A 24583-nucleotide genomic window follows, 5' to 3' on the forward strand; every position below is an offset into this window, starting at 1 on the left:
TCAGGTTGTACTTAAATATGACCAAACTGATAATTACATTCTTACAGAGAAGGGCAGGATAGCTGGAGGATATGTACAAGGTGCATTAGTCTCACAAATAGAAGCTGATTTACTTATTGATAGTAGAGACACGTTTTAGTCACTTTATAGAATTAACAATTGATCAGCTTGTTAGGTTCTAGTTCTTCATAAGCACAGCATGTTTATTCATTATTGTCATTACATGGTGCAAGCAGCTGAGGTCATGATCACGAAGACAAAATCTAAAAACATTTTAAACTTGCTTAAAATATAAGTTTTGCAACAGGCAGTTTTTGAGCAATGCACTGATTCTCTGTTTTCAGAAATAAATATAACTTATACCTGCCTGCTTAATTTGCATTTCATTTACATTTTTCAGAACCATCAGATCTATTTGTTTTCCAAATGCTAGTGATTCAGGCTTGTAAAAGTGTAATGAGATGGGCAACATAAAAGCATTACTTTCAAATTGCCTTGGTCACTGTAAATATATATCGATATATAGCACTGTGACTGATAAACTAAACATGCTGCTGCAGGAGAATGGAAAGATGTTATTCCAATAAATATATTCATGATTGTTTGCTACAAAACGTAAGTTGTATTTTCTAAATCAGCATTGACTTAAGCTTGAGCAAACTCGATAGCAAAAATTCCCACAGAGGCTTCTCCTGCTACATATGACTAATATATTAAAGAAGATAAATAGTCATTTTTAAAATTTATTACACAGTAGGATTGAACACAAGAGGAAACCATTTTACAAATCTGAAAGTTAAGGTCACCCTGAGAAGAAAAGGACACTTAAGATGACTAGAAAAAGACTGCTTCCTCAAGAAATTGAGATTCAAAGTTTACTCTTTTCATGGTGTCTTTTATAAAGCTTTAGAATCCCAAGTGTAAAACCAGAGTCTGTTTTGATGTGCAAATATTTCAAAACTGTAGAGTGAACGGCCGTTTAGACACTCGCATCTAACCAGTGCTTCCAGTCTCTTAATTCATTACGGGCTATGGAGTTTTTTGATAGTGTTTTTTTATAATATAATTCAGTATTAGGGATGAACTCTCTAAAACATTTCATTGAACTCTTCTAATAGTTTTTAATAGTTTTCTCACTTTTCCTTTGCTATTTATAAGCTTTTTTTAAAAAAAAAAATCCGTTATGTATATTTTAGTCATACTGAATACCATTAAGCTTTTGATTCATAATTCAGACTTCTAGGAGTATGAAAATGTGCTCAATAGCATTTTCTTAGGGCTTGTTAATAAAGTTAATGAATTATTTTTCTATTAGAGTGTCTTATCTTAGCTAATACTGCTCGCTTGTTTGAGCTGTAGCAAATCAGGACAACATTGATTTTCTTTAAGAGATGAATAATGAAAGATCTACATTCTTAAATATGTAGATAAAGATAAGTGACTTAATTAAAAATTATCAGTGGAAAGAAGTAAGATGAATTAGCTGTTTTAATTTGTTGTATATGTCAATATGCTGTAACATAACCTGGAGTATTACGTACAATCTATTTATGATATCCTTTTCTTTAATTTTCAGTGCGATTCCATAGGGTCTTCAGTTACTTATTCTTTTGAAAATTGCTCATATATTGGGAATGTTAAATTCTTGGAACTGTTTTGCCCCAACTTCAGTGTAGGTAGGCCTTGACTCTGCAGATGTTTGATGTCCAGTGCAGCGCAGGCTGGTGAAGATAGTTGTTCTCTGATCAATAGTGATGTTTGCAGGCGTTGCCTGTGGTGGTGGAAGTCAGGTTACGAGCCCGATTGTTTTTTCCACTGACTGGCAAATTCTGCTCTTTGATCACATGTGCGATGAGTATCAGGGCTGGCAAAGTTCCAGGCGAAATTGCTTGCTATTTTTTGACTGGCTTTACAAATTATACACGATGAAAAAGTAACATCTCGGGAGCCTCCGTCTTTCATCCAATGTTGCTTTTGATACCGTGTAGCTCTTGTCAGAGTACACATTGCAGAGGAGGAGCTGTTAGGAGGAGCTGCTCTATTAAGACATGGAAGTTGATATATTAAAGGAGGAGATAAACAACCTTTTGCTGGAAGGGCTGCTCTGTGTTGCAAACTGTTTTGGTTTTTGCTGGTTTGGTTTTTTTTTTTGTCTCATGTAACAGAGCAAGCACCCACACAAGTTCCACTGCTGGATCGCCTGGTGGGAATAATTATGTGTATAGTACTGTGCCTTCAATAAGACACTCACAATTCTCATGCTTAAATTCTAAGTGACTCCCAAGTCATGCTGGTTTTCAAGCTTCAAGATCCTGTTTTTCAGAATATATTTTCTCAACTCTCTGTGCAGCTACAAATACATCATTTGACAAGCATGGCTGAGCTTCTGGTTCAGGTCCTTGGGTCACTGCCTTTCTGTTGCAAATGCATTGTCCAATGGTTGTTTTGAGGTTTAGTTATTCCTATCTTTTCTAGACATCTCCATTAGTTTTCTAGGCTAAGACAACAGCTGGTTCATAAAGATCTTTGCGGTTTGCCTTCTCCTAACTCTAAAATCGTGGCTGTCCTGTTTGAGGTAATTCAGTTGGGTGATAGGAAGGAGGGGTATGTTGTAGGTAGGCTATACTTATAATGGGAAATGATTGGAAGAGACTTTATAAAATCTCTGGGTAAGGTATTGTTTGGTAGGTTGGACTTGAGCTGGGAAGTCTGTTAGGATGTCTCTGTAGAGCTTCCATGGATTGGTTTGACAATTTGGGCAGGCACATCTTACTCTTTGAGATCCTACCCAGTAACACCCTGCCAAGCAGTGAAGCATTGAGGGTAGACTGGTGCATCAGACTTGACTTCGTTTTATTTTGTTTTATTCATTTTGTCTTGCTTCAGCTTTTGATTAAACATAATACTTGTGTCAATGAAATGAGCAGCGAACACCTGCCACATTATGGATTTTGCTACGTTAGAAGTAACAAATGGGAGCCAGTGATTCTTGTTCAGAAGAGGAAAATGGCCAGAATCAAAGATGTAAATAAGAGCCAAGGAAAATTAATTGCAAACCTGCCAAGCCTGGTCTGTCTTTATTTTTATTACATGGTGCTCAGCAGATCTTTCTTAGAGATGTTTAGAAAAAAAAAGTCCCACTCCTCATGTGAATTCAGCTGAAAGTTACCCAGTCACAGAGGAGCCACTGTTACTGGTCTCCTGTGCCAGGGAAGCAACCTCTGGATTTTTGTTTTCACTGTGAAGTGTTTTTGCTCAAAGCTGTGCAACACACAGACAGGATATGGCTGTGGTTTTCTGCTTTGTGCCTTGGGAGACAGAGTAGCCAGAGGTCTCTGGTGGAAGAAAATGTCAAGGGGTCCCAGAAAACCTGTCTAGACTTGTTGCACTTGAGCTTAAGCCAGGCTTGAGCACCATATCCAGAGAGCTCTTCTGACTTCCAAGCATCCACCAACACTGACAATGCTAAATGATTGTATGTGAATTTTAGGGGAGGATAGAGGTGGGCAGGAGTTAGACTACAGCAAATAGCTATGTGAAAACAAGTGAGCTTTGCCTGAAATAGTGCAAGGCACAGCTCTAAATTAAAATTCTATATCTGCATTTTCGGATGCAGTGGTACCCTCAGGTGAGTCCAGTTACCTGCAGCCTCTCTTGCTAATCTTGGCCAAAACACATGTCATTTGCAAGGAAAGGGTTTCACTTGGAGACAGGAAAATATAAATCCAGTAAGTAATTTTCCATTCCCCCCCCCTTTTTTTTTTTTAATTAGTGTTGCTGTTTTGCATTTAATTAGTAGCCAGTATTAAAGTAAAAGCCCTAACAAATTCCTGCTACGGTCCCTGAGATGTACTGCATTTTTAATAACAGCAGTTTTTAATCTAAAACAGTCCTGTCACTGTCTCTGCTAATGGTCTTTCAGTTTGTGTGGCTGTCTTGCCTATTGCCAGGCTATGGAAATGCTTTGTGCGATAACCCTAGAATTTGAATCAATGATGCAACCACTCCATAGGCCTCTTTAAAAATGTATCTCACAGCGCAGGAAACTCAGATGGGAACAGTTAAAGTGAGAGAGTTTCACTTTTGTGTTCCAGTTCATCAATCTTTAAAGAGACACTAGTAGGTCAAATGGGTCTAACACTGATCGATTTACAAGAAGAATCCCTTTTTAAAGTGAATCACAATTCATCTCCAATGGGCAGTTGAAAAAATAAAATAAAAAGATACAGCCACTGGGGTCCTGGTGGGGGAGTTCTTAATTAGCTCAGCCCCTCACACACTCTTTAGTTAGTCGTCCCTTGGAATCCATAATCCAGTCTGATCTGGTTTTTACACTCCATTACATTTTTGTTCAGTTAGCTCTTGCTAGATCTGAATACTTGTATTTGACTAATGCCTACCATCGTGAAGGGCATCCCTTTGTGGCTTTGAGGACAAGTTCCCCGCTATGAGACAACAAAGCGTGTCTGTCCCTTAGTCCTCTTACCAAAAGCTGCCTGCTTCTCAACTGCACCTTGGGGGTGCACACAAGACATGGCCTGGTCATCGCCCCAAAAGGCAAATATCTGTTGAACAGTGGTTCAACAACAGAACAGCAGCAGTTGGCTCAGGCTCTAGCAAAGTGCTCGTGATTGAGCCTTTTTTCTGGTAAGGATGAGCACGTTTGAGTTACAACCAGCATACTGGGGTGTGTGGCAATAGCATGGAGGTAAATGAGGCACATTGAGGGAATATTTTCACGGGATTATTGGTGGGGAAAGCTATTGGAAAATTGTATGTGAGATGGAGGGACTCTGTTTAGTTATGTTGCCTATCCGAAATCACAGAAAGGAAGCATTTGCTGAGACATTTCATACCTGTTGCTAATTCCAATATGATTGAAATTTGTAGGTTGCTCTTTTCATTGTAGTTAAGTTTGAGTGCTGTTTCCCTCAGGACAACATTCATAGTTCATCTACTCAAAAATGGAAAAAAGGTGTATTGTGGGGATCTGAAAGACAAGATTCCATGAATAGCCAGAGACCAGAGAAATGGAAGACTCCTGCAATCTGTTTCCTTAAACAAAATAATAAATAGCTCAGCAAAAATAACTCAGGGTCCACTCTAGGTGGCTGAAAATATTGGTTCTTATTGAGATGCCAATTTCCACAAGATCACACACGCTCAGGAAGTGGACTCCACAGAAAGAGAAATGGCAGTTGTTTGATTTAGCTCTGCCATTGGGAACATGACTGCAGACAAAGTATATTTGGGGAAGGTGAGGGGGAAACAACTGCCAACATGGGACTAAACCTGGAGGGCGTGGTAAAAGGACAGGAGGTGCAGAAAATCTTCAGAGGGAGCAGGGCTGTGCTGGCTGAGACAAGGTGGGCTCAGGGAAGGCTTTGGGTGTCTACCTGTGGCAGGCTTTGTGGAAAAATATTAATTATGGTTCAGTTTTTTCTGTCTTCTTTCCCTACCTGTCTGGCAAACAGTATCTCATTGTTTAAACGAGTGAAAAAAATGTGCCACCAAGTGAACTTTTTTCTGTGAGTCTTGAGATTTTTTTTCATGAAGTCCCAATTTACAGGATGAAAATAATTAGAGGACATTTTTCTTTTCTGTTTTCTAATTATTTTTAAGAGAGTTAATAGCTCTCTAGTGGTGATGAAAAGCTGATTAAAAGCTGATTGTTGTCTACCCTAAAAATAAACAATCAACAATTTATTACTTTCAACAGATCTTGCATCTTTAAGTCAGTCGTAATTGCCTTCAAGTGAGGCAGGAAAAGTGGGGGGATCTCATACTTCATTTCCAACCCTGAGCATTTGAAAATATAATCAAAATATAATCAAAATTATACCATTTACCCTCCCTGCAGCTCCTCCCATCAATCATGCATGTGGTTAGCTGATCATGAAGTAGTTTATGCAGGAATGAAGGGGCAACAGAAACCCAAAAATCCATCCTAGGCAGATTAGGAATTGAAAGCCTAAAGTGACGCCTTCTCTGAACTTTGTGAAAAAGACTTTTTTTAAAAAAAAAAAAAAAAAAAAAGCAAATAAAGAAGAAAGCTTCTAGCTTTAACCATGAGAAGGACACATCTGGCTGTGGTCTTCAGTCAGACCAACTGACTGAGCCTCCTGTATGGAAATGTGCTGTTACTTCAGCTGTAACAGGTACTGGAAGGAGGACCCTCTGACAATTCAGGGGGAAATACCACACTAACAACTTGTCTCACTGTTTCTGAAGAGCAGTTATCAGCTTGTTGCGGCTGCTGCTGTCCTGTTTTACTGCAGTGACAGGCAGGCATCTAGGACTGATCTCTGTACCAATCCCTCAGCATCTTTTGAGGTTTGCTCCTTTTTCATTACAACAGTAGCCAGAGCTCTATCTGGCTTCCTCCTGCCTGCAAAGGGATGAAACCAGCAGCCAGCAGATGATTAACCTGCTCGAAACGGGGACACCTTTTTTTAACCATTGATCAATATATAAGTGAGTGTTACCTGATGTATTCATATTCATGGAATTTTTCTGGTTACAAGGAGAATTTGGGAGAGAGGTAGAGTCACTTGGTGTTCATGTTGGTGGTCTGTCAGGGCAACAAAACCATCTAGGGCACGCTGCTTACACATCACAAATGCTGTATCTTTCTGAGGTCTGTCTTCTTTTGAAATTTGCTTTTTCTTCTGGCAACGTAATATTGATTCCAGGGCCACAGGACCAATGGCTCAGGAGATAATTAACAGATATATCTATCTGCTCATTTTTCTTCTTGACTCAGTAGTGGGCTGCTGTCAGGAATTAGAAAACCTTATATGACTCCTGGTACCTGAAGAACACAATACAAACAGTATTAGAGCTACAGCCTCACCCAGGTCTCACAAATCCAATGAGAGCTAAACCCAGCTGTGCTGTGTCCATACTTAGTTCCAAACAAGCAGATACTTCTCCACAGTACAATGTTGAGCAAAGGTTTTTTTTGTTTTGTTTTGTTTTGGTTTTTTTTTTTTAATTTTTTTGGTAACAGTTCCTGAACTGATGGGTCAGGAACTTGCTTCTGGATTTTTTCTATTCAGTAGAGCAATGATTTTTTTAAAATACATTGAGGAGCAGGCTCCGATAGGCAAACAATGTTTTCTAACAATGAGTAAAAAGCTTGTCCCATAGTATGAAAGTCAGGTGACAAAACAAGATCAAGAAGTTGGGTTATAGCCTTTCTTTTCCTCTTTGCAAGTTTTGTTCTTGTCTATTGCCACCAGAGATTCTGTATGCCAGGGGCAGAACTTTCAACCAATTCCAAGCTGACTCTGCTATCTTTGTACAAAAATTGGAATATCAAAAATGTTACCTTTCAATTTGCTAGTAGTTGTCCTATGTACTACTCCAGGACTGGCAGAGGGAACAGAGATAACATACCACAAGATATTTTGCTATTGGCGTATGTAATTGGTAAGACAGGTGCTAAAAATGTGCGCTCAGCCCACAATTACACTTCTGGAAATGTAGTGCTGTATTTATGAAATGCTTTTCATTAGGATCTTTTAATAATTAGCTAATGAGTCCCAAGTGGAACAATTATCCCGTACACCCAGACAGTTGGGATTCTTCATCAGCCAATGGGCATCAACTGCTCATAAAGCTGTTTCTGTTCTAAAAGCAAACCCATCTATTCTGTGCTTTCCTCTTAGAGCGTTTCATGAGTTGAAACAAAAGCTGAGACCAGATTACATTTGTGACACAGAAATGGACAGACCCTGTTGGAGTCAGACCCTACTACAGTTTAAGGAAGCATGAGTGGACATGCTGTAACTATTTATTGTGAATGAGGCGTTTTGGGGAAAAACAAGAGAATATAGTATTCTAATGCAGCAGAATCAGAAAGAAAATTTGGTTGTATAAGGGTGCTCAGAATCACCAGGAAGATATCTAAATATAACACAAGCTGACTCTGTCTGCATGAACAAAATAATCGATACACATAGGAGGTATTTTCAGTTTCTTTCTGCCACAATTTTTCTCCACTAACCTCTGACTTGCTGACTGTCTGTGGTCAGGGTATTGAGGATGACACTGTCAACAGTGACTATTTACCTTGCATTTATATTCCAGTGCTTTTTTTTGCTCCAAGGCATAAAGGAGATGTAGTCCTGCTACAGACCCTGAGCAAACATGTAATCCAGCCCTATGGGTGAAGAAGGGAACCTTGACTATCCCATAGGTGTTCAGCCAATTTAAAGAAAGCCTCCATCGAAGCAGGCCCCATCAGTTTTAAGCAGCTTGTACCACTAGTTTCCCACACTTAGGTAAGGAAAATGTCTCCTCGTGCACACACCGGATTACCTTTGCAGAACACTATTTATTTTGATGCATTTGTAGTAGCTTCAGAGAATCACTTCTTTAAATCATGCCCATTTTAAACCAAACCTCTTCAAGGAGACAGCATGTCTCCAATAAACTCTCTTTTCTTGAATAAACAAACACAGCTACTTCAACCTTTTTTTACTGCTTACATTTGCTGAATCTCTTAATTCTCCTGTTATTTCCTTGGGATTGTCCCTTGTTCTTAATTCGAATTGTCACCCACACTCAGTGATCATCTAATTCTTGCAGGTGAGCCCTGGGCTGAGTAGCAGGCACCCAGAATAGGTGTGGGACGCCCAGTGCATTATCGAGAGGCACAAACTCCTCCATCCTTTCCCTCCAAAATCTGCAAAATCTCTGCAAAATAATCTGCCAGCCCACCCGGGTCCTGGGGAATGGGAAGAAAGGTGAGTGATCTGCTCCGTAGCAGCTCAGTTATCTTTTCTTTCCATGGGAGAAGTTAAATTCCTCCATCAATTCACGGTATAGAAAACAGTGTCTTACAGCTCAAGAGAATCTGTGAAACAACTTGAATGCTTTGCCACCCGGCAGGTAAACTTTACAGTAGGGGAAAACGTGCATTTGCCTTGTCTGAAACATCCTGCTGAGGAGACTTCCTTCAAAGATGTTTCTCTCCACATTTCTTTTTGGTGTGCTGCCCGTTTTATGCGAGTACCGCTCTGCTTCTGGGAGGTCAGCTGGGAGTGGAGCGGGGCACTGTCTCCGCTCTGCCTTCTCTTTGAATGGGGTTGAAGCAATTCCTGTGCTTCCTTGAACGCAGTGCCTGCAAGTCTGCCCATCTCTTAAGTAGGCCATACACCAGGGGGTGGGGGAGATTTTGAGCTGTAGCGAGGGACTCAAAGAACCTGGATAATCACAATGAAAAATTCTCTCTGATAAATGTAGTTGAAAGAGTTGAAACGCTGGGCTGTAATGAGGAGATACCCTGCGCTGGCTATCCAAGGTGGGAAGACTGTGCAACCTTAAAAATGAAACTTTGATGACAATATTTACCTCTTTAGGCGCTTACTTTGGCAGTAGGGGTCTTTGTGGGATGATGATGAATAATAAATAATGCTGTATGGAGAAAAGGGTCTATTCTGACTCTACTTTACAGCTAGAATACCCCTGCTTTACTCTCTGGGCAGAATTCTTCCTGGAGGGAAGATGGGGACTCGGTTTGAGTTGAGAGAGCGGGTTCTAAAACATTTTCCTAAAAATTAATTTCCTAAATGAGATTCTATTTAATTTAGAATCCTTTAATTTAGGTGATCCTCTCATCTGCACTGATTATACTTTTGAACAGCAAGTGATCAGTTATTTATGCCAGCATAACTCATGTGCTTCATTTGTAAGACGACTACCTCTTGCCACGTAAATACACTTGAAACCTGTGAGTTCTGGTGACCACAGGTTCCTAGAATATACACTGGAGTTAGTGTAAATGAGGAAGGTACTGTTCCCTTGCCTGGAGGGGACCTGAACTAGCCCCTGTAGCTTGTGTTGCATCAGGTTCTGAGTAGACACCTGACTTGTTCTGCCCTGGTACAGAAGGTGACAGCTTTGATTTCAAACTCCTCCTCACACTCTGCAAACTTGAGATCTTCAAGGCATTCACTTCTCACCTTCAGTCCCTTGCTTGAATTTGTTTTCTGACTCTGTGCACTGCTGCTACTTCTTCTGTGTGACCTGAGCTCCACTGGAGAACTCCAAATGCTGGTGAAGACAGACCCATTTCCTCCAAAACACATGGTATGTATGAAGTCTATCTGTTTGTGGATGATCCAGCCGCTGGTGTGGTTGGTACCTCATGCCGTGTGGATATAATAGGAGCTCAGTTCTCCCTTCTTAGGAAGCTGTGGGTTGTATTTCCTTTAGCTCTCATTGGCATTGTTTTTCTTTTCCTCCCCACTTCCTCCAGTTGCTGTTAAGTGAGATTTGGAAATATCCCTGTGGAAAGGACTGACTAGTGGTGGCAGACCAAGCTGCTAGAAGAAGAAGCTGATGTCATAGATGGAATGTGATGTCATAAAAAAGCACTTTAAAAATTGCAGGTGAAGGGTGTTGGGAGTCTGCGGGGTCTGAGAGGTGCTGAGAAGTGCCACAGTTCCCTAGTGACTTCTTTTGCTACATGTCTGGCTTTCTTAACAGTGAGGAAGCACACTTGCAGTTTGCTGCCACCTCGTTTAGCTAGCTTTCTTGCTGTTTAAAGAGCCTTATCAATTCAGTTTGCCTTATGGAGCTTGATGGCAGGGGGTTGGAACTAGGTGATCTTCAAGGTCCCTTCCAACTCTAACCGTTCTATGGTTGTATGTTATCAGGGCTCCCTCAGTGATACCTGTAGGGAAGCAGATGCAGTAGAAAGATTGATGTTTATCCTGGGAGCGAAGGGTAGAGGAATTTGGCTCAATAAAAGTTCTGCTTTATTGCACTGCACAACTTTGTGTCCTTTCTCAGTTTGCATAATGCCTTCCTACCTGGTGTAACCGTTAGTTGGTGTGAGTAACGATGGGCAGAGCTGAGACCTTTAAGGACTTTATTTGTCCCCGTTTGATGTGCCATCTGGGTGGACAAGTAGGATATATCAGGAGGGAACATGAAGTACAAGCTGGAAGGTTTGTTACCTCTGTTTGTGATATTGATAAAGATCATCTCTGGTTACTGCATCTTCTGAGGTTCACTTCAAAATACCTGATGTTGAGAAATTGGCAGTGATGCAGTGAAGAGCTGTGTGGAAGATTTAATAGTTCAAAGGCTTCCAAGGAGAGGTTTCCTCCATCTCATTTATGTGGACGCTGGGGACGTGATGGCGGGCTGGGAGTGTGGGCAGCGATACCGGAGAGCGGAGGATGCTTTCATCTGCCAGCAAAAGTCCTAATGAGATCAGATGCCTAGAAGCAGAAGCTGGACAAATTCAGATTAGAAGCCGGGTGCAGTGTTTAAAGAGAGGTTAATTAACTGTTGGAATAACTTAGCCGCGGTGAATTTACTGACGCTTGAAGTCTTCAGGTCAAGCTGAAGTTACCTGACCTGATGCAGAGGTTTCTGGGAGAGGGTTGAGGGACGAAATTTGGAATTTAGTTGGGGTTTTTTCCCCCTGGCTGGCCTGTTCCTGTGGGCTCAGGAGGGGCCCTGAGGAGCCATGAAGGGCTCTGAGGAGCCACGAGGGACCCACCAGACCCCTGTGGCACCCACAGGCCGGCTCCCTAAGAGCAGGGCGAGCCGAGGAATCCTGTGACAGCGGCGCGTTAATATGATTAATGACAAAACTTAATTTGCACGGACAGTTCATTCTCACACAAAGGAGCGCTCGCAAATTAAGAGGCTTTGTGGCCGGTGGAGGGGATCTCTCCGAGGACCAGGATGGCTCCGGCGGGGAACAATGAGCGGGGTTCGGCGGAACAATCGGTGCACGGTGCGCGGATGAGATTTTAATGAGATTTCCGAGCAGTGACAAAAGTTGGAAGCGTTTAATAGCCGGCCGCTGAATTATGCATGCGGCCTGGGCCGGGGACAACGCCGCTGCAAGGCGGTGGGCGGCCGCCAGGGGGCAGCAGCGCCACGCCGCAGGGCCGCCGGCTGCCCGCCGGCCTCAGGGCGGGGAGAGCCGAGGGACCCACCAGGCCTGACCCCCTCCTGAGGCACCCACAGCCCGGCTCCCTGAGAGCAGGGCGAGCCGAGGAATCCTGTGACAGCGGCGCGTTAATATGATTAATGACAAAACTTAATTTGCACGGACAGTTCATTCTCACACAAAGGAGCGCTCTCAAATTAAGAGGCTTTGTGGCCAGCGGAGGGGATCTCTCCGAGGACCAGGATGGCTCCGGCGGGGAACAATGAGCGGGGTTCGGCGGAACAATCGGTGCACGGTGCGCGGATGAGATTTTAATGAGATTTCCGAGCAGTGACAAAAGTTGGAAGCGTTTAATAGCCGGCCGCTGAATTATGCATGCGGCCTGGGCCGGGGACAACGCCGCTGCAAGGCGGTGGGCGGCCGCCAGGGGGCAGCAGCGCCACGCCGCAGGGCCGCCGGCTGCCCGCCGGCCTCAGGGCGGGGAGAGCCCCCCCGCTCCTCCATCCCTCCCTCCCCGCCGTCCCTTAAACGCGGTTTAGCTGCCGCAAAAATAAAGTTACACCAGACGGACAAACCGATTTCCACCCCCGCGGCCCTAAAATTGTCGTGGGCTGCCAGGCCGGGCCGAGGAGTGTGGCGGTTCAGGCGTGGGCCCGCCCCTGAGGGGCAGCACCGGCCTGCGGGCCTGGGGCAAGCTGCCTCGGTGGGATTTCACTGAATTTCACTGAATACAGGGGTCTTTGGAGGGATGTTGCTAAATATCTGTCCCGTTTCTGGGCGTTTAGCCGTGAAATGGGCATTCTGTGTTAATGCGCTGATGTGTAACAGGTGGAACTGGCCAGACGGGTGTTCGCTCTTGCATTTTCCTCGATTTTTATCTCTAATTCCCTTCAACCTCGAACAGCAGCGCTTCACAAATGCATGTAGTGACCAGACTAGCTCTTTCTTTTTTTTTTTTATCCCCTCTTCTAAGAAATCACAGATGTTTTCTCTCAGTTCTTGAGTGGGTCATAAGAGTTTAATAGGGCTGACAGTGGGGTTGAACTCCCCATCTGGCAAATCACCCTCTGAAGTTCGTGGTGCCCCAATACTTGCTCCCTTCTTACCAATTGCTGTGCAGAAAAAGAGTCTTTTAAGGGATGTGCTTGTATCTCTATTTTAAGGGAGGAATTACTGAAAAGGGAGAAATTAAGGCCTTTTCAATATTTAATGGATGGAGGGTTTCTAAATTATTTAATAGCTTATTATAAAAGATGGCATAAAATGGTTTAGTAATTTATTCTTTACAGAAAGTAGCCGTAAGAAGTATTTTACAACATGTAAATATTAGTAGGAAAAGTACCTAATTTAAAATGCTATCTTATTCCATCTGTCAAAGGAATTATACAGTGCCCATACAATTTTCAAATAACTTTAGACCTTTATTGTTTCTGTTCTTGAAACACTTTCCCCGGTGTGAGGAAATGCTATTTATCCCCGTTTTACCCAAGTGCAGAGGCACAGAGACAGACTGTGCGGGGACTGAGGCACAGCAGATCTGACCATTGCAATTCCCTCTAAATATTGGAACCCACAGCCTTAACTGGGGCTCGTGGCTGCCCTAAAAACTGATATCAGAGAGTTTTGTGGCCTGAAGTGGGGTCTGGTGTGATTAAGGTGCAAAACATGAGTTGTTCATGGCCAGCCCATGCATAAATACCGCAAGCGGAGCCCTTCACCATCTCCTCCTTCCTTCTTTTCTCTTTTATAGCTTTGCTAGAGATGGAATTGGGAGCTCAGTTGCCTCCTGGATGAAGTTCACTGTATAAAAACGACCCCTTTTTTCACAAGATGACTTTCCATGGGTAACTTCTGTTCAAATCCCTCGTGTGTAAATTAACCCTGCTGTGTTGAAGTCAAGGACTTCATCCACAGAATTCTAGCTGTTGCCAGACGTATTGGGGCCTCTTGGGAGGTGACACTGGTTTGTATTTTGTTGAAAGCAGCACTGGGTTTGCTCGCAGGTGGCTGGTGGGAGGACTGGTGGCCTCGCCGGCCCCGCTGCCCCAGCGCAGCTCCTGGTGCAGGAGGTCAGGAGTGATTTGCTTGTTTGTGCAGCCTGTAAATAAGCAGCTCTGCTTTGCCGAAGTGATGCTGTGCCCCGAGGTGAGGCAGGCACCAGCACAGCTCACAAAATCTGCACAAAACAGGGTTTTGCCATGAGAAGCCTGGAATTCCTTTTACTGTTATTAACCAGGTGAGCCTCTTGCTTCTCTTCTGATCTCCCTCCTTTATTGAAATAAAGCAGCTGAATCTCAAGAGTTAAGGTTGCGCTGTAGGAGTTTGCCTTACGCTCCCCTCAAACAAGCCTATTTTCTTAAGAAATATCACTGCCTGGAAGGCATCAGAAAGCCCTTAGATATGCTGGTGGCTGTATCATCTGCTGCTTTTACTGAATCCGTTTAATTAGAATGAGTTAGAATAATCAATACTTCCTTGTCTTTTACCAGTCTTTAACATATGTTTACAGAAAAGGTTACACAAAAGTTAGTATTTAGCTGTAGATGTTTTTTTCTTCTCTAATAAAAATTATGGAACAGATAAGCACTAAAACCTGAGTGAGTATATTGCAATATTGATTTCTACAAGAGCACTGTAAGAATATATTTATCTATCTGTCCTATTATGAAATGGGTAAAAATGTACGATACAACCATTTCAGTCATTCAATATTATATTGAAAAGCCTGTTTGTTTGCTTTTTCTCAATAGGCCTTTTAAGGCACACTGATTTTTTTTATTTTATGTGTATTTGTGGAAGAAAGGATTAATGGAGAATGGCAGCGCTTTGTCTTAAAACACCTCTTTGCCCACATTTTGTTTTGATTAGAGCTGTTGCGTTGTGCTTTTGGCTCACTCTGAAACTCTCCACATTGGAAAGCAAAGACAGAGTAAAGTGTGATTAATTATAGATTGCTAGGCTGGTACCTCTTTAGTTCCAGCAATTATTCTATTTTCTCATGGTGACCTGAACAGAAAGGAGCTGAGTGTATTGAGCCAGGGCCTTTCCTGTCTTAAGCTTCTGAAAGGTGTCTGCCTGTGTGCTTTTATGACTCCAGAGATGCTTTGCTCTCCAATGTGATAGTGTAATTTTGTGTTTCTTAAAAGCAAATTTCTAATTGATCGGAGGGAGAGTGAAATGAAAAGAGTGGTGGAAGAAGATGAGAAAAGGTTGTTGTGATCACTCCGTAGGTGAAGACCACATTATTATTACTCTCACAAATGGCACTGTGTTGTGTTTTCAATAGCAGAAGGTCAAGTTGAGCCCAGGGATAGAAGTGAGAGAACAAACATAAACAATGAAAGCGAAGAGACTTGAATGCCTATGAAATGGAGTGTTTGAGCTCATTATTCTGTGGAACGTGTGTCAGTACTGCTGCAAAAGAGGCTCCATATAGTGATTTCAAAGTGTAGCTTCTGGGTATAGGTGGGCTGAGTGTGAGATGCGATGCTGGAAGCAAGTAGAGATAAAAGTGTCAGAGGGTGCTGGAATGTATTGATCACACAGACAGGATCCTATGGATATGACCCTACAGACCCTCTGCTCCCGAAGCAGTGATACTCCAAAAGTCTTGGCCAAATCTTTATGTAGACAATGAAAGATTTCCCCCCTGTCTTTAATAATCTCTGGTTCAAACTGCTGGAGGTTTCACATAATCATGTGGAAATCTGTCTGCACTATTGATGTCTTAGATCTTACAGCTTTCGCAGCAGTTCAGCGGCGAGAGGGGGCATAACTATAAGGACACAGTGAACTGTGCACATTATGTTTGTAATTTCCAGTATAGTGAACTCTGCCTTTACTTAATGTAGTGATATTTCAGAGCTGCCTTATCACAGTTTCTCTGTGTTCTTGGAAAGAAGTGAAAAGAGCAATATGACTGCTGCCTTTTGCCTTGGATTGCACTGTAGATGGCACTGTGAAACAATGATTTTTTTGGTAACGAAGATCTATTTCACAGTACCATTCCAGACGTTAATTGCAGTGTAATATGGCTTTCTTTCTAGGTCCCCAAAGTCAAGGAAAAATTCTGAAATGCAGAAAGGCTTATTTGCTGCCGCAAATGGGAATCTGGAATAACTATGAAAAACACACTGAAATAATTGTGTTTGACTGGAACAAAATTCTTGCAAAGTCCCCAAGGTAAGAGCACTTTTTATCTTTGAAATGACACTGAAGATTTGCTGTTCTGGTTAGCAACAATATCCACTTGAATCCAACAGAGAATGAAGGCTTGACATTTCTGAAAGTGGCAGCCCACTGACGCTGAAGGGCTCAGCACCCCTTCCTGCATCTGTCTGCCAAATTTTATTCTTTCCCTGCCTTTTTAAAGATCCCCTTGTATTTCTTTATATTAGCGGGCTGAAGGCTTGTGTCCTGTTACCTGCAAGGCAGCCTGAAGTCTGCAAGTGTTGTATTATTTTAATGGCACTGGATATAACTGAATTGATGCTTTGTAGCGACACACTTATTCCTGAGCTTGAATACACTTCCAAAGGGGTAGGGTTACCCTGTTAACCTGATGAAGCCTGTTTTCATGTTCCCTGTCTAACATCAGGGCTGTGGCTTCAAAAGAGTCAAACTCATAATCTGGGAAAGGTTTTGAAATGAGGTCAGCACACAACCATTTCCACCGAGAGCAGCTTTGCTCCTGTGCTGGGAATGGTGGAAACACCTGGCTTCACTTACATGCTGAAAGAGCAGCTGTTGAGCATGTGGTGCATGATTTGGGACTAAATACCTGTCCCTTCCATCAACTCACACCAGAAAGGGCATGCTCAAAATGTCTCATCTGTGATATTTAATTCCAAGGGTTAAATCCTTCTTTCAGTCGCACCTCAGGAAACCTGAAGGAAGATCCCTGTGTTCATTATGATACTACAGAGTGACACCAAAGCTGGGGTCTCCACTGATATATGGATCAGATTCCTGTGTTTACACTTAGAGCAGCAGAGGGATGGTATTGCAAGATGAGCAGATGATGACTTCCTATTTAGTGGTAACTGGTGCATGAGGTGTAAGCCCTGTGTCTCTCAGAGAGAGAGCAAGAAAACTAAGGTTAAATTCAGCTCTCTCCTCAGGAAAACGAGGTTCAGTTACCTGGGGAAGATCTGGGTGACTAAAATCTGAACTGGTAGGTTGATTTCAGAGCTTATTAGTCCTTAGACTAATATTGGATCAACAGCAATAATAACAACATTTATGCTGGTTTCACAGTGACTCAATCCCATTAGCTGCAGTAGCATTATGTGGTTCAGCTGGGTGCAGGAGGTGAATTAGGTCCATGCTTATTAGCTGAAGTGTAGCTGCTCTGAATTAGCCTGGGAGTGCTCCTTAAGAGGATACTTGTAGGGTAGACAAGGGCCAGTGATGTCTTTATCTTCTGGGCTTGACTCACTTGCAGAAGTCTCCTCTATACTGCTGCAAAAGAACCTTAGTGTGTTTATGTACTGGTTCATTTGCATTCAAGGTGACAACTTATTGGGCTCAAACCAGCACCTTCTTTATGCAAGAAAAGGTACCTTTTTTTGCCAAATCAGTCCTTAAAATGCAGCAGCTTTACATGTAACTAAAAATTTCTTAAATCTGTAGACATGGTGAGTTATTTTTTAGCAATATTTATGTAGCTTTTTAAAGACATTTGCAGGCTGTAGTAAAGTCTACAAGGACAGCTGAAGGTGCTGGGTTTTTCACCAATGTGTTTTTTTCTCAAGTCTAAAATAATGTTTGTCGCTAAAATATATTTACACAATAGGCTTTTGGTCTCAACTTTTGATATTAATAACTGCGTTTGTGATTTGTTTGGGCTTTATCAACATTCGCATTCATACACAATGAGAGAGCAATTGGTTTGAGATGTGCGAAAGGGAAAATCACGCAAGCACTTTTAAATGAGAAAACATGGGATCTGTTTTAGTTTTATTAGTAGATGGTTATCAAATTTAAAACAGGATCAAAGTGCTTCACCTGGCTTTTTTTTTTTAAAAAAAAAACTAGCAGTCTATTCAGCACTTGAATATTGGATATGCTGAATAGTTTCAGGTATTTTAAAGATACACAAATAAAGAAATTATTAAGAAAATGCTTGAAAGAATCAGAACTGGCAACTGCAGGGGAAAGAAATTCCCAAAAGACTTTTTGGTGCAAGAAAGCGTGCTTATGATAGGCTTGCTGAAATCCCAGCATGCTGATTAACAGCAGACTAACATCACTGGTATGAAAGCAGTATTTAGTTCAATTTATGCAAATCTATAAATTGCCTTTAATTAATTTGATGTATTCCTGCTTACAGCATTTGCTGAAAGTGTGGAACACTGTATCTAAGAGTTCAACTACATAATGCCCATTTATGTATCGCATGAGTAATAAATCATCATAACTGAGTTTAAGAAAATGATTAGATTACCTTTCTATATGATGAATGGCATAACATAAGCTATTGAGAGATTTAATTGTAGATATTTGCAACAAAATTACTGGGGATTTGGGGTCTTAGTTCTAACACTAACATGAGTGTGACTAACAACATCCACCTTCGTTAGAACAACTGTTCTCTGAAATGCAGTTTCTAACACCCTGGCAGAGCAGCGAGTCCTTGCAGATTTGACTGAGGTGCTGGTTTTGTGGGAGTTTAACCCTCAGCAAACTCACTGATCTCCAGGAAAGGCAGCCGATGTTGTGGGCTTGGGAGATCCAACCAATTCACCTGCACAGCTACATGGGAGCTGGTAGCTTTATATCCTGAGAAGTATTAATAAAAAGGATACTTTTCTGTGATGTTTCTATTATTTTGAGGCAGGTGCAGTTTAAAAATAGTAACACAACTTAGAAATGTGTATATTTAGATTTGAGTGTGGGTGGATCTTAATCAACAAAACCCCAAACTCAACCCCTTATCTCAGACTCGTAGAAATGTATTGTACTCATAATGTGTTGTTATAAATATGTGTTGGTGGGTGATAGGATCTGTGATAGCCATTGCATTGCTTCTAATTATAAAACATGCTTTAAAAAGAATTGATCCCAACTGAACCGTGAATATGATTTTGTCAGACTTGCCTTGTAATAAGCCATATTAGTTATTCTTCAGCATCTTAGCAGCTTTTCCTTCCCCGCATCATTTTTATGTTATTCCCTACTCACATTGTTCTTTCACTCAACTGCTTCCTTTTCTGCCTCCAGGATGAGATTCTGTGCCAAATCAATGCTTCTGTCTGACTGGCTCTTTCTGGTCTATGTGTTAATGGTCTGCTGTAAATTGTTGTCCGCCTCTAGCCACCATCCCCGGGGGCACACAGGTAGGAGCTTTTAAACTCATTATATGCTACCGAGACCAATTAATACTGCTCGCAGAATGTTAGAGCCCACTTCTTAGCAATGGATAATTGATGAGGCTGTTGACAGCATGTTATAATCAGTGCAATGGGTTAAAAATACAACAACAACAAGAAAAAATGAGTTATTGTAAATTTTCATGGCTTTTCTCTAGTAACTTTATGTACTGAAGCTCACCAGGGAGTTTTCTGAGTGACTTCATGACTGGTAGGGCTTTGGGATTTGTTTGTGTCCTTTTGCTTTATCCTTATCCAAAGATATTCTGAAATGTATCTTTATCTTCCCCCTCTTAATCCAGTTGTTATCAAGAGACTTTACAACGGTATCATTGGCTTTGGTGGGCAATAGATCAAAGCTCTCAGACTGACATTAGCCAGTTCTCTCACTAAGAAACACAAACATTGAACTGTGGTGTAGTTCAGCTTGTGGTATGTTCCTTCTTTTCCTAACCTGAGGCAAACAAAAATACTGCATTTAAGAGGATGTGCAGGGTATATCTACCAGGCACAATGTTGTGTCTCACTATAAATGACAGAAATAGCTCAGAACAAGCTGAGTTGGCTTTATGAAGAGATACCAGGCTGGATCTTCGAAGCAAACATCTCTGTGCTAGGATCATGCAGATACACCAGCTTGAATGCAGAAAGAAATATAGATGTACTAGTGCTAATGCAAAGATATCAGTGCAAGTCCCAAAAGAGGGGCTGAGTTAGCCCCATGTCACCTTTGATCCCAGGAGAGAGAGAGAGGGGTAAGTTAACAAAGTACCACCTGCTTTTATGGAGAAGTCAAAAGCCTGGCTGCAATGCCATGATGAGACGACTGCATTCTCAGTGCCATAATTAGCTTCAGGCTGGTTTGGGGATGACTGCAAGTGTTGCTATTTGTGACATAGTCTCATTCTTAAATTAGGTGTAATGTCTTAAATCCCTATGTAATGTTCTTCGCTCTGAGCCAGACTCTTGTGGGTCTGGGTCCACTTGCACCTCCACTTCTTAGCACTGAGGTGATTGTTAGAAGCTCCATCCTCCAGATGAGACAACCTATTGATCTCTTTCTTGGCTGCTTCTGGTGATAGTCTAGGTAGGAGCTGAAAGCTCCTCATGTGCTTGCCAAAATGTCTTCAGTCCTGTACGTAGGACTGACTGTGACCTGTGTGTAGCTGCTGTGTCTACATGCTCACAGCACACCAGCAGGGTGTGTGTCTAAGAGTTGCACAAAACATCTCCTTGCCTTGCCCCATCACCAGCAATGTGTTCCCCGGTGCTGTGGAGCACTTGGGTGTGTTTGCTGTAAAACATGGTGACAGGTTATGAAGAATAACTGACATTGCAGCAAAAGCCCATAAAGTGATTCCAGAGAATACAGTGTTAGAGCATGATACGTATTATGTTTTTCAGGTAGATGTTATGGAAACTAGTTGCATCACTTCACTGAGGAAGGGGGTCTATGCACAGTGACAAGTTAATTAGGCCCTTTTGACCTTTCTTGTAAACAACTGCTGCTTAGCAGAGTATTTCAGAACTGACTACGCAGCAAAACCTGGAGAACAGCCTTCTGCAGCTTTTGGCATTCAGGGAAGAGTCTTGTAAAAAGAAATGTTAGTTTTGTCTTTTTAAGATGCAGTTTGCATGTGTACCTAAGGGAAATACCTGTAATAAGGCAGTAGTGATCCTATGTTGTGGGCTCATATGATGAACGCTCGTCATGTATTATGTAAATTATGACAATCTTTTCAACATAACATTTCAGAATGCTTGACTGCATACTTTTAATTGACAGCAAGAATTCTTTCCCCTGTATCAAAGAGATACTGTACACCATCAAGCTGCTCGACTGTTAAGCAGATTTGCATACTGTGCTTTCTCTGGTAGGCTAAAAAAAGGTTCCGCTCTTCATGAATAGTTTGGTCAGATTACGGAGCTCTTTTTCAAATAGATACCCTGAAGCCGGAGCCTTCATGCACCTTTTTAGACTGTGGTGTCATATTCTTCCCCAGATGTGAGTTTCTTTTTTGTGTACACTGAAGTCACCCCTGTCACACTCAATGATTCCATGTAGCAGATGAAATAGCCCATTTTTGATTCTCCATCTCCCTGTGTCTGACATATGGCACCATAGAGCATTTAGAGGGCTTGGGGGGGCTCTCCTCAAGGGGCCTGCATTTCCCAGCCTCAGCTTATCTTTGCTGTTTGATACAACACCCAAATTGACCTTCTAGTATATGATCAGATCTGTGGTGGAATCTGATATGTGAGCAGGACAACATCTTGTTCATCAGGAAAGCACATAATTTGGAGCTTTTAGTGCAGCCTGTTACATTTAATGCAAATTAGATGGTCCTTGGATGACAATTGAGATAAAATTTTTGCAGTCAATAGACAACATTAACATTTTTCCAAGTAAAAAGTCCTGAAGCCCATTAGAGGGATGAACTCAAGCTTTGGGTTTGGCAAAGACTTTGTCCTGTGTCCCTTAGGTCAAGCAGCTGTAACCTGATGGGTAGGTACTGAGATGGGAAATACATGCATGAGGTGCCTGGCCTGGTGTACTTTAGGAGGAGCTGGGTTTTAAGAACATGCTGTGTCTGCTCCTGAAAATCAGCGTGTTTCAAGCTTGTACTTAAAACTTGACATCGTAGTCACTTTTGACAAAATGCTTACTCATTAAAGATAAGAAAGTTGATTAATGAAGACAACAGAATTTAAGATGAAAAAGAGTGGGAATTGACTGTTTTCTTTTAAAAATATGGCTGTTTTTAAGGACCCTAATCTGGGAAAAGACAATTATTGACTTTGGTCATGTTAGATAGTGCCTGAAAGAATGGCATTCGACAGCTGTCTCTGCAATATTCAGACAGGGACAGATATTACATCTTTAAGGACCCAATAACCATTCTGTTTCTGAAAAGTTGGAGAGAATGCCATTGAGCAAACCTTTGACAAAAAGGGCCTCTTCCCTGTAATGAAGTGTAAAACATACTTGGTTCTTTCTTTTGTTCTGCAAAATATTCACCATCATCAAATAATTGTTAGTGGAGAAAGAGACTCTTCAATCTAGCAAGCCAGTCCTGCCATTGCTTTGAAGCAGCATGGATCTTGAGCCCAGCTTGGAGGCCACAGCATATTTTTCATTTGAATGCTGTAATTGCTTTGACTGGCAGAGTTAACTAGGCAGTAGGTAGAGGAAAAATGTTCCTTCTCATTACCAGTAGATCACTGAAGATGCTGCTTATGCAGATTATTTCAGCAGGCTCCCCGTGTATCTGTGTAGAGTCAGAACATTCATCTGACTGTTGCTCTGAATTACCCTTTTGAAGAGTTTGTCTTTTGCACTGACAATAGCTGAGGGAAGCATAAGCACCAACCTTACTACAGCTATTTAAAATTGGGCAGTATTTCAGGCTCCCAGAGTACCTAACTGATACCGATATAACTATCAATTCCATGCTGTGCTGAATGAAGCAACATACATTTAGTACCAGGAAAGATTTGTTTTCACCTCACTGCTGTAAGTCAGGATCCAGGCATGATGAAGCGTTGAAAAGACACTTCCTTGGGTCACCTCACGTGGGGGCTGGGCTTGTGGACCATTAATTGGTGTAGCCAGCTGAGCAGTTTCTGTCATGAATTACCAGTGCAGCTTGGATTTTTTGGGGCTGCTGTGTTTTATTTTTATGTGATGATGCTCACCTGAAATGCTTCCAGCTTCCTTCTGCTTGCTGAAGGGTTTACATTTTTGAAAAGTCTGTAACTATTAACATGCCTTGAATCCATATATTTAATAAAGATCTGTAGCTTAAAGCAGGACCAAATTTGTCTCTGAATTGTTTTACCTAGTTCATGTTTTCTCTTTGGATGTCAAGTGAAGATTTCAGTGGTAACCCTAATGGTTTCCTTGCTCATTGTCCCTGCAGGATGATAGGGATAAATCACTGTATTTTGAGTGTGCACTAGGACAGCTTGGTCTTTTAGCCAACTGGAGGAATAAGTAGCAACTTCTTTTCATGGAGTTTATTCCTTGTTGCACTGCAGACAGTTTAATTTACAGAGTTATCAGAGGTTAAATGGGAGAAGTCTTGTTAAAAATGTCAGTGGCAAGCAAATAAGCATGACTGTAGAGATTGGGAATTGGGTTCAGGAGGGAATTATCACCAGCCTGAGCTGTTGTAAACTCTACAATTTGCTTAGTGAAATCCAGCTGGAAATTTGTAATTTGCTGCCTTACATCTTAGAAGTGATCTCCAGCATCTGGGATACTGTCTGGTTTTCAGAGGGCCGGTGATTTCCATAACGTGTGAAAGATGAGCTGCTCTTGTAGACTCTGCTGAGCAGGGCCTGAACTAGGACCTGAGATAATTTTCTGGGGTTCCATGAGTGTTCTCCTTTGTTTTCTTCTGATTGATGCTTCAACAGGGAGAGACAGATGTATGGAAAGGCTCAGCAATCTGAGTGAATAATGCAGCAGTGTGCTTGATGCAGACGACAAAGACTCTCTTCGTTGCTGCTCCCTTTCTGCCCTTGCTGTGGCTCAGACAAAGCAGTCTTTTCAAAACCCATCTCTCTCTCCCTTTTTGTCCCTTTTTTTGATTGCTTTCTGAAGAGGTGCTGGTCTAACCAGTGGGATGGTCAAAGTCACTTGTTTGTCACAGAAACAGACCTCCTGTCATTGGGCAGTGGCAAGTATTGTATCTGCATGGACCTGAGGCTAAGATCTACCCTTGATGGACAGCAGACCCAGACCTGCTGAAGGCAGTACAGAGGGTATGTGTTGAACTAGGTCTTTAATAATTCTGCGTCTCAAACAGCAAAGAGAAGTCAGTACCCTGGGGGAGTGGAAGAATGTCACCAGCAAACCTAGTGACCACTCTGACTTACTGGGAAAGTACACACTTCATTGCCCTCTGTTAGGTACCAAGAGAGGAACAGCAGCCTAGAACAGGAAAACCTTGATGAGTTGTCAGCATGGGGGGCGTTATCAGTAAAGCATCCTTCAGGGGAAGAAGAACTGAGCATCACATTTCATCTGAAGGATGAATAAGGGATTCAGTGATGATTTTGGACTGGACTTGTAGGCTTAGTGGCAGGGGGGCATAAATGATCCTGGGAACATCCCAGCAAAGGGATGGTCCTTTACGCACAAAAAAGGATGCTCCCAGCAAAGGTTGCTCCTTTATGCACAAAAGAGCAATTCATGTACCGAGGTGTGTATTTGACATCATTTTAGTCTGCAGGACACCCCGAGTCTGCCTTTTTTTAAAAAAAAAGCTCTGAATGTGAAATGTCACTGTCA

General features: G+C 42.0%; 1 protein-coding gene across 2 annotated transcripts in view; it reads left to right on the forward strand.

Annotated features, from left to right (window-relative positions):
• FAM19A4 (family with sequence similarity 19 (chemokine (C-C motif)-like), member A4) overlaps positions 1-24583 on the forward strand; it is an 85485-nt gene that overhangs the window by 14137 nt on the left and 46765 nt on the right. For both annotated transcript variants that reach the window (XM_014946700.1, XM_014946698.1), the window contains exons 2-3: positions 15964-16099; positions 19139-19254. In XM_014946700.1, the coding sequence (XP_014802186.1) occupies positions 16020-16099; positions 19139-19254 (196 nt within the window). In that variant the 5' untranslated portion in view covers positions 15964-16019. The remainder of the gene's footprint in view (positions 1-15963; positions 16100-19138; positions 19255-24583) is intronic.

This window comes from Calidris pugnax, unplaced genomic scaffold (genome assembly GCF_001431845.1).
Source record: "Calidris pugnax isolate Ruff unplaced genomic scaffold, ASM143184v1 scaffold81, whole genome shotgun sequence".
Taxonomy (NCBI): domain Eukaryota; kingdom Metazoa; phylum Chordata; class Aves; order Charadriiformes; family Scolopacidae; genus Calidris; species Calidris pugnax.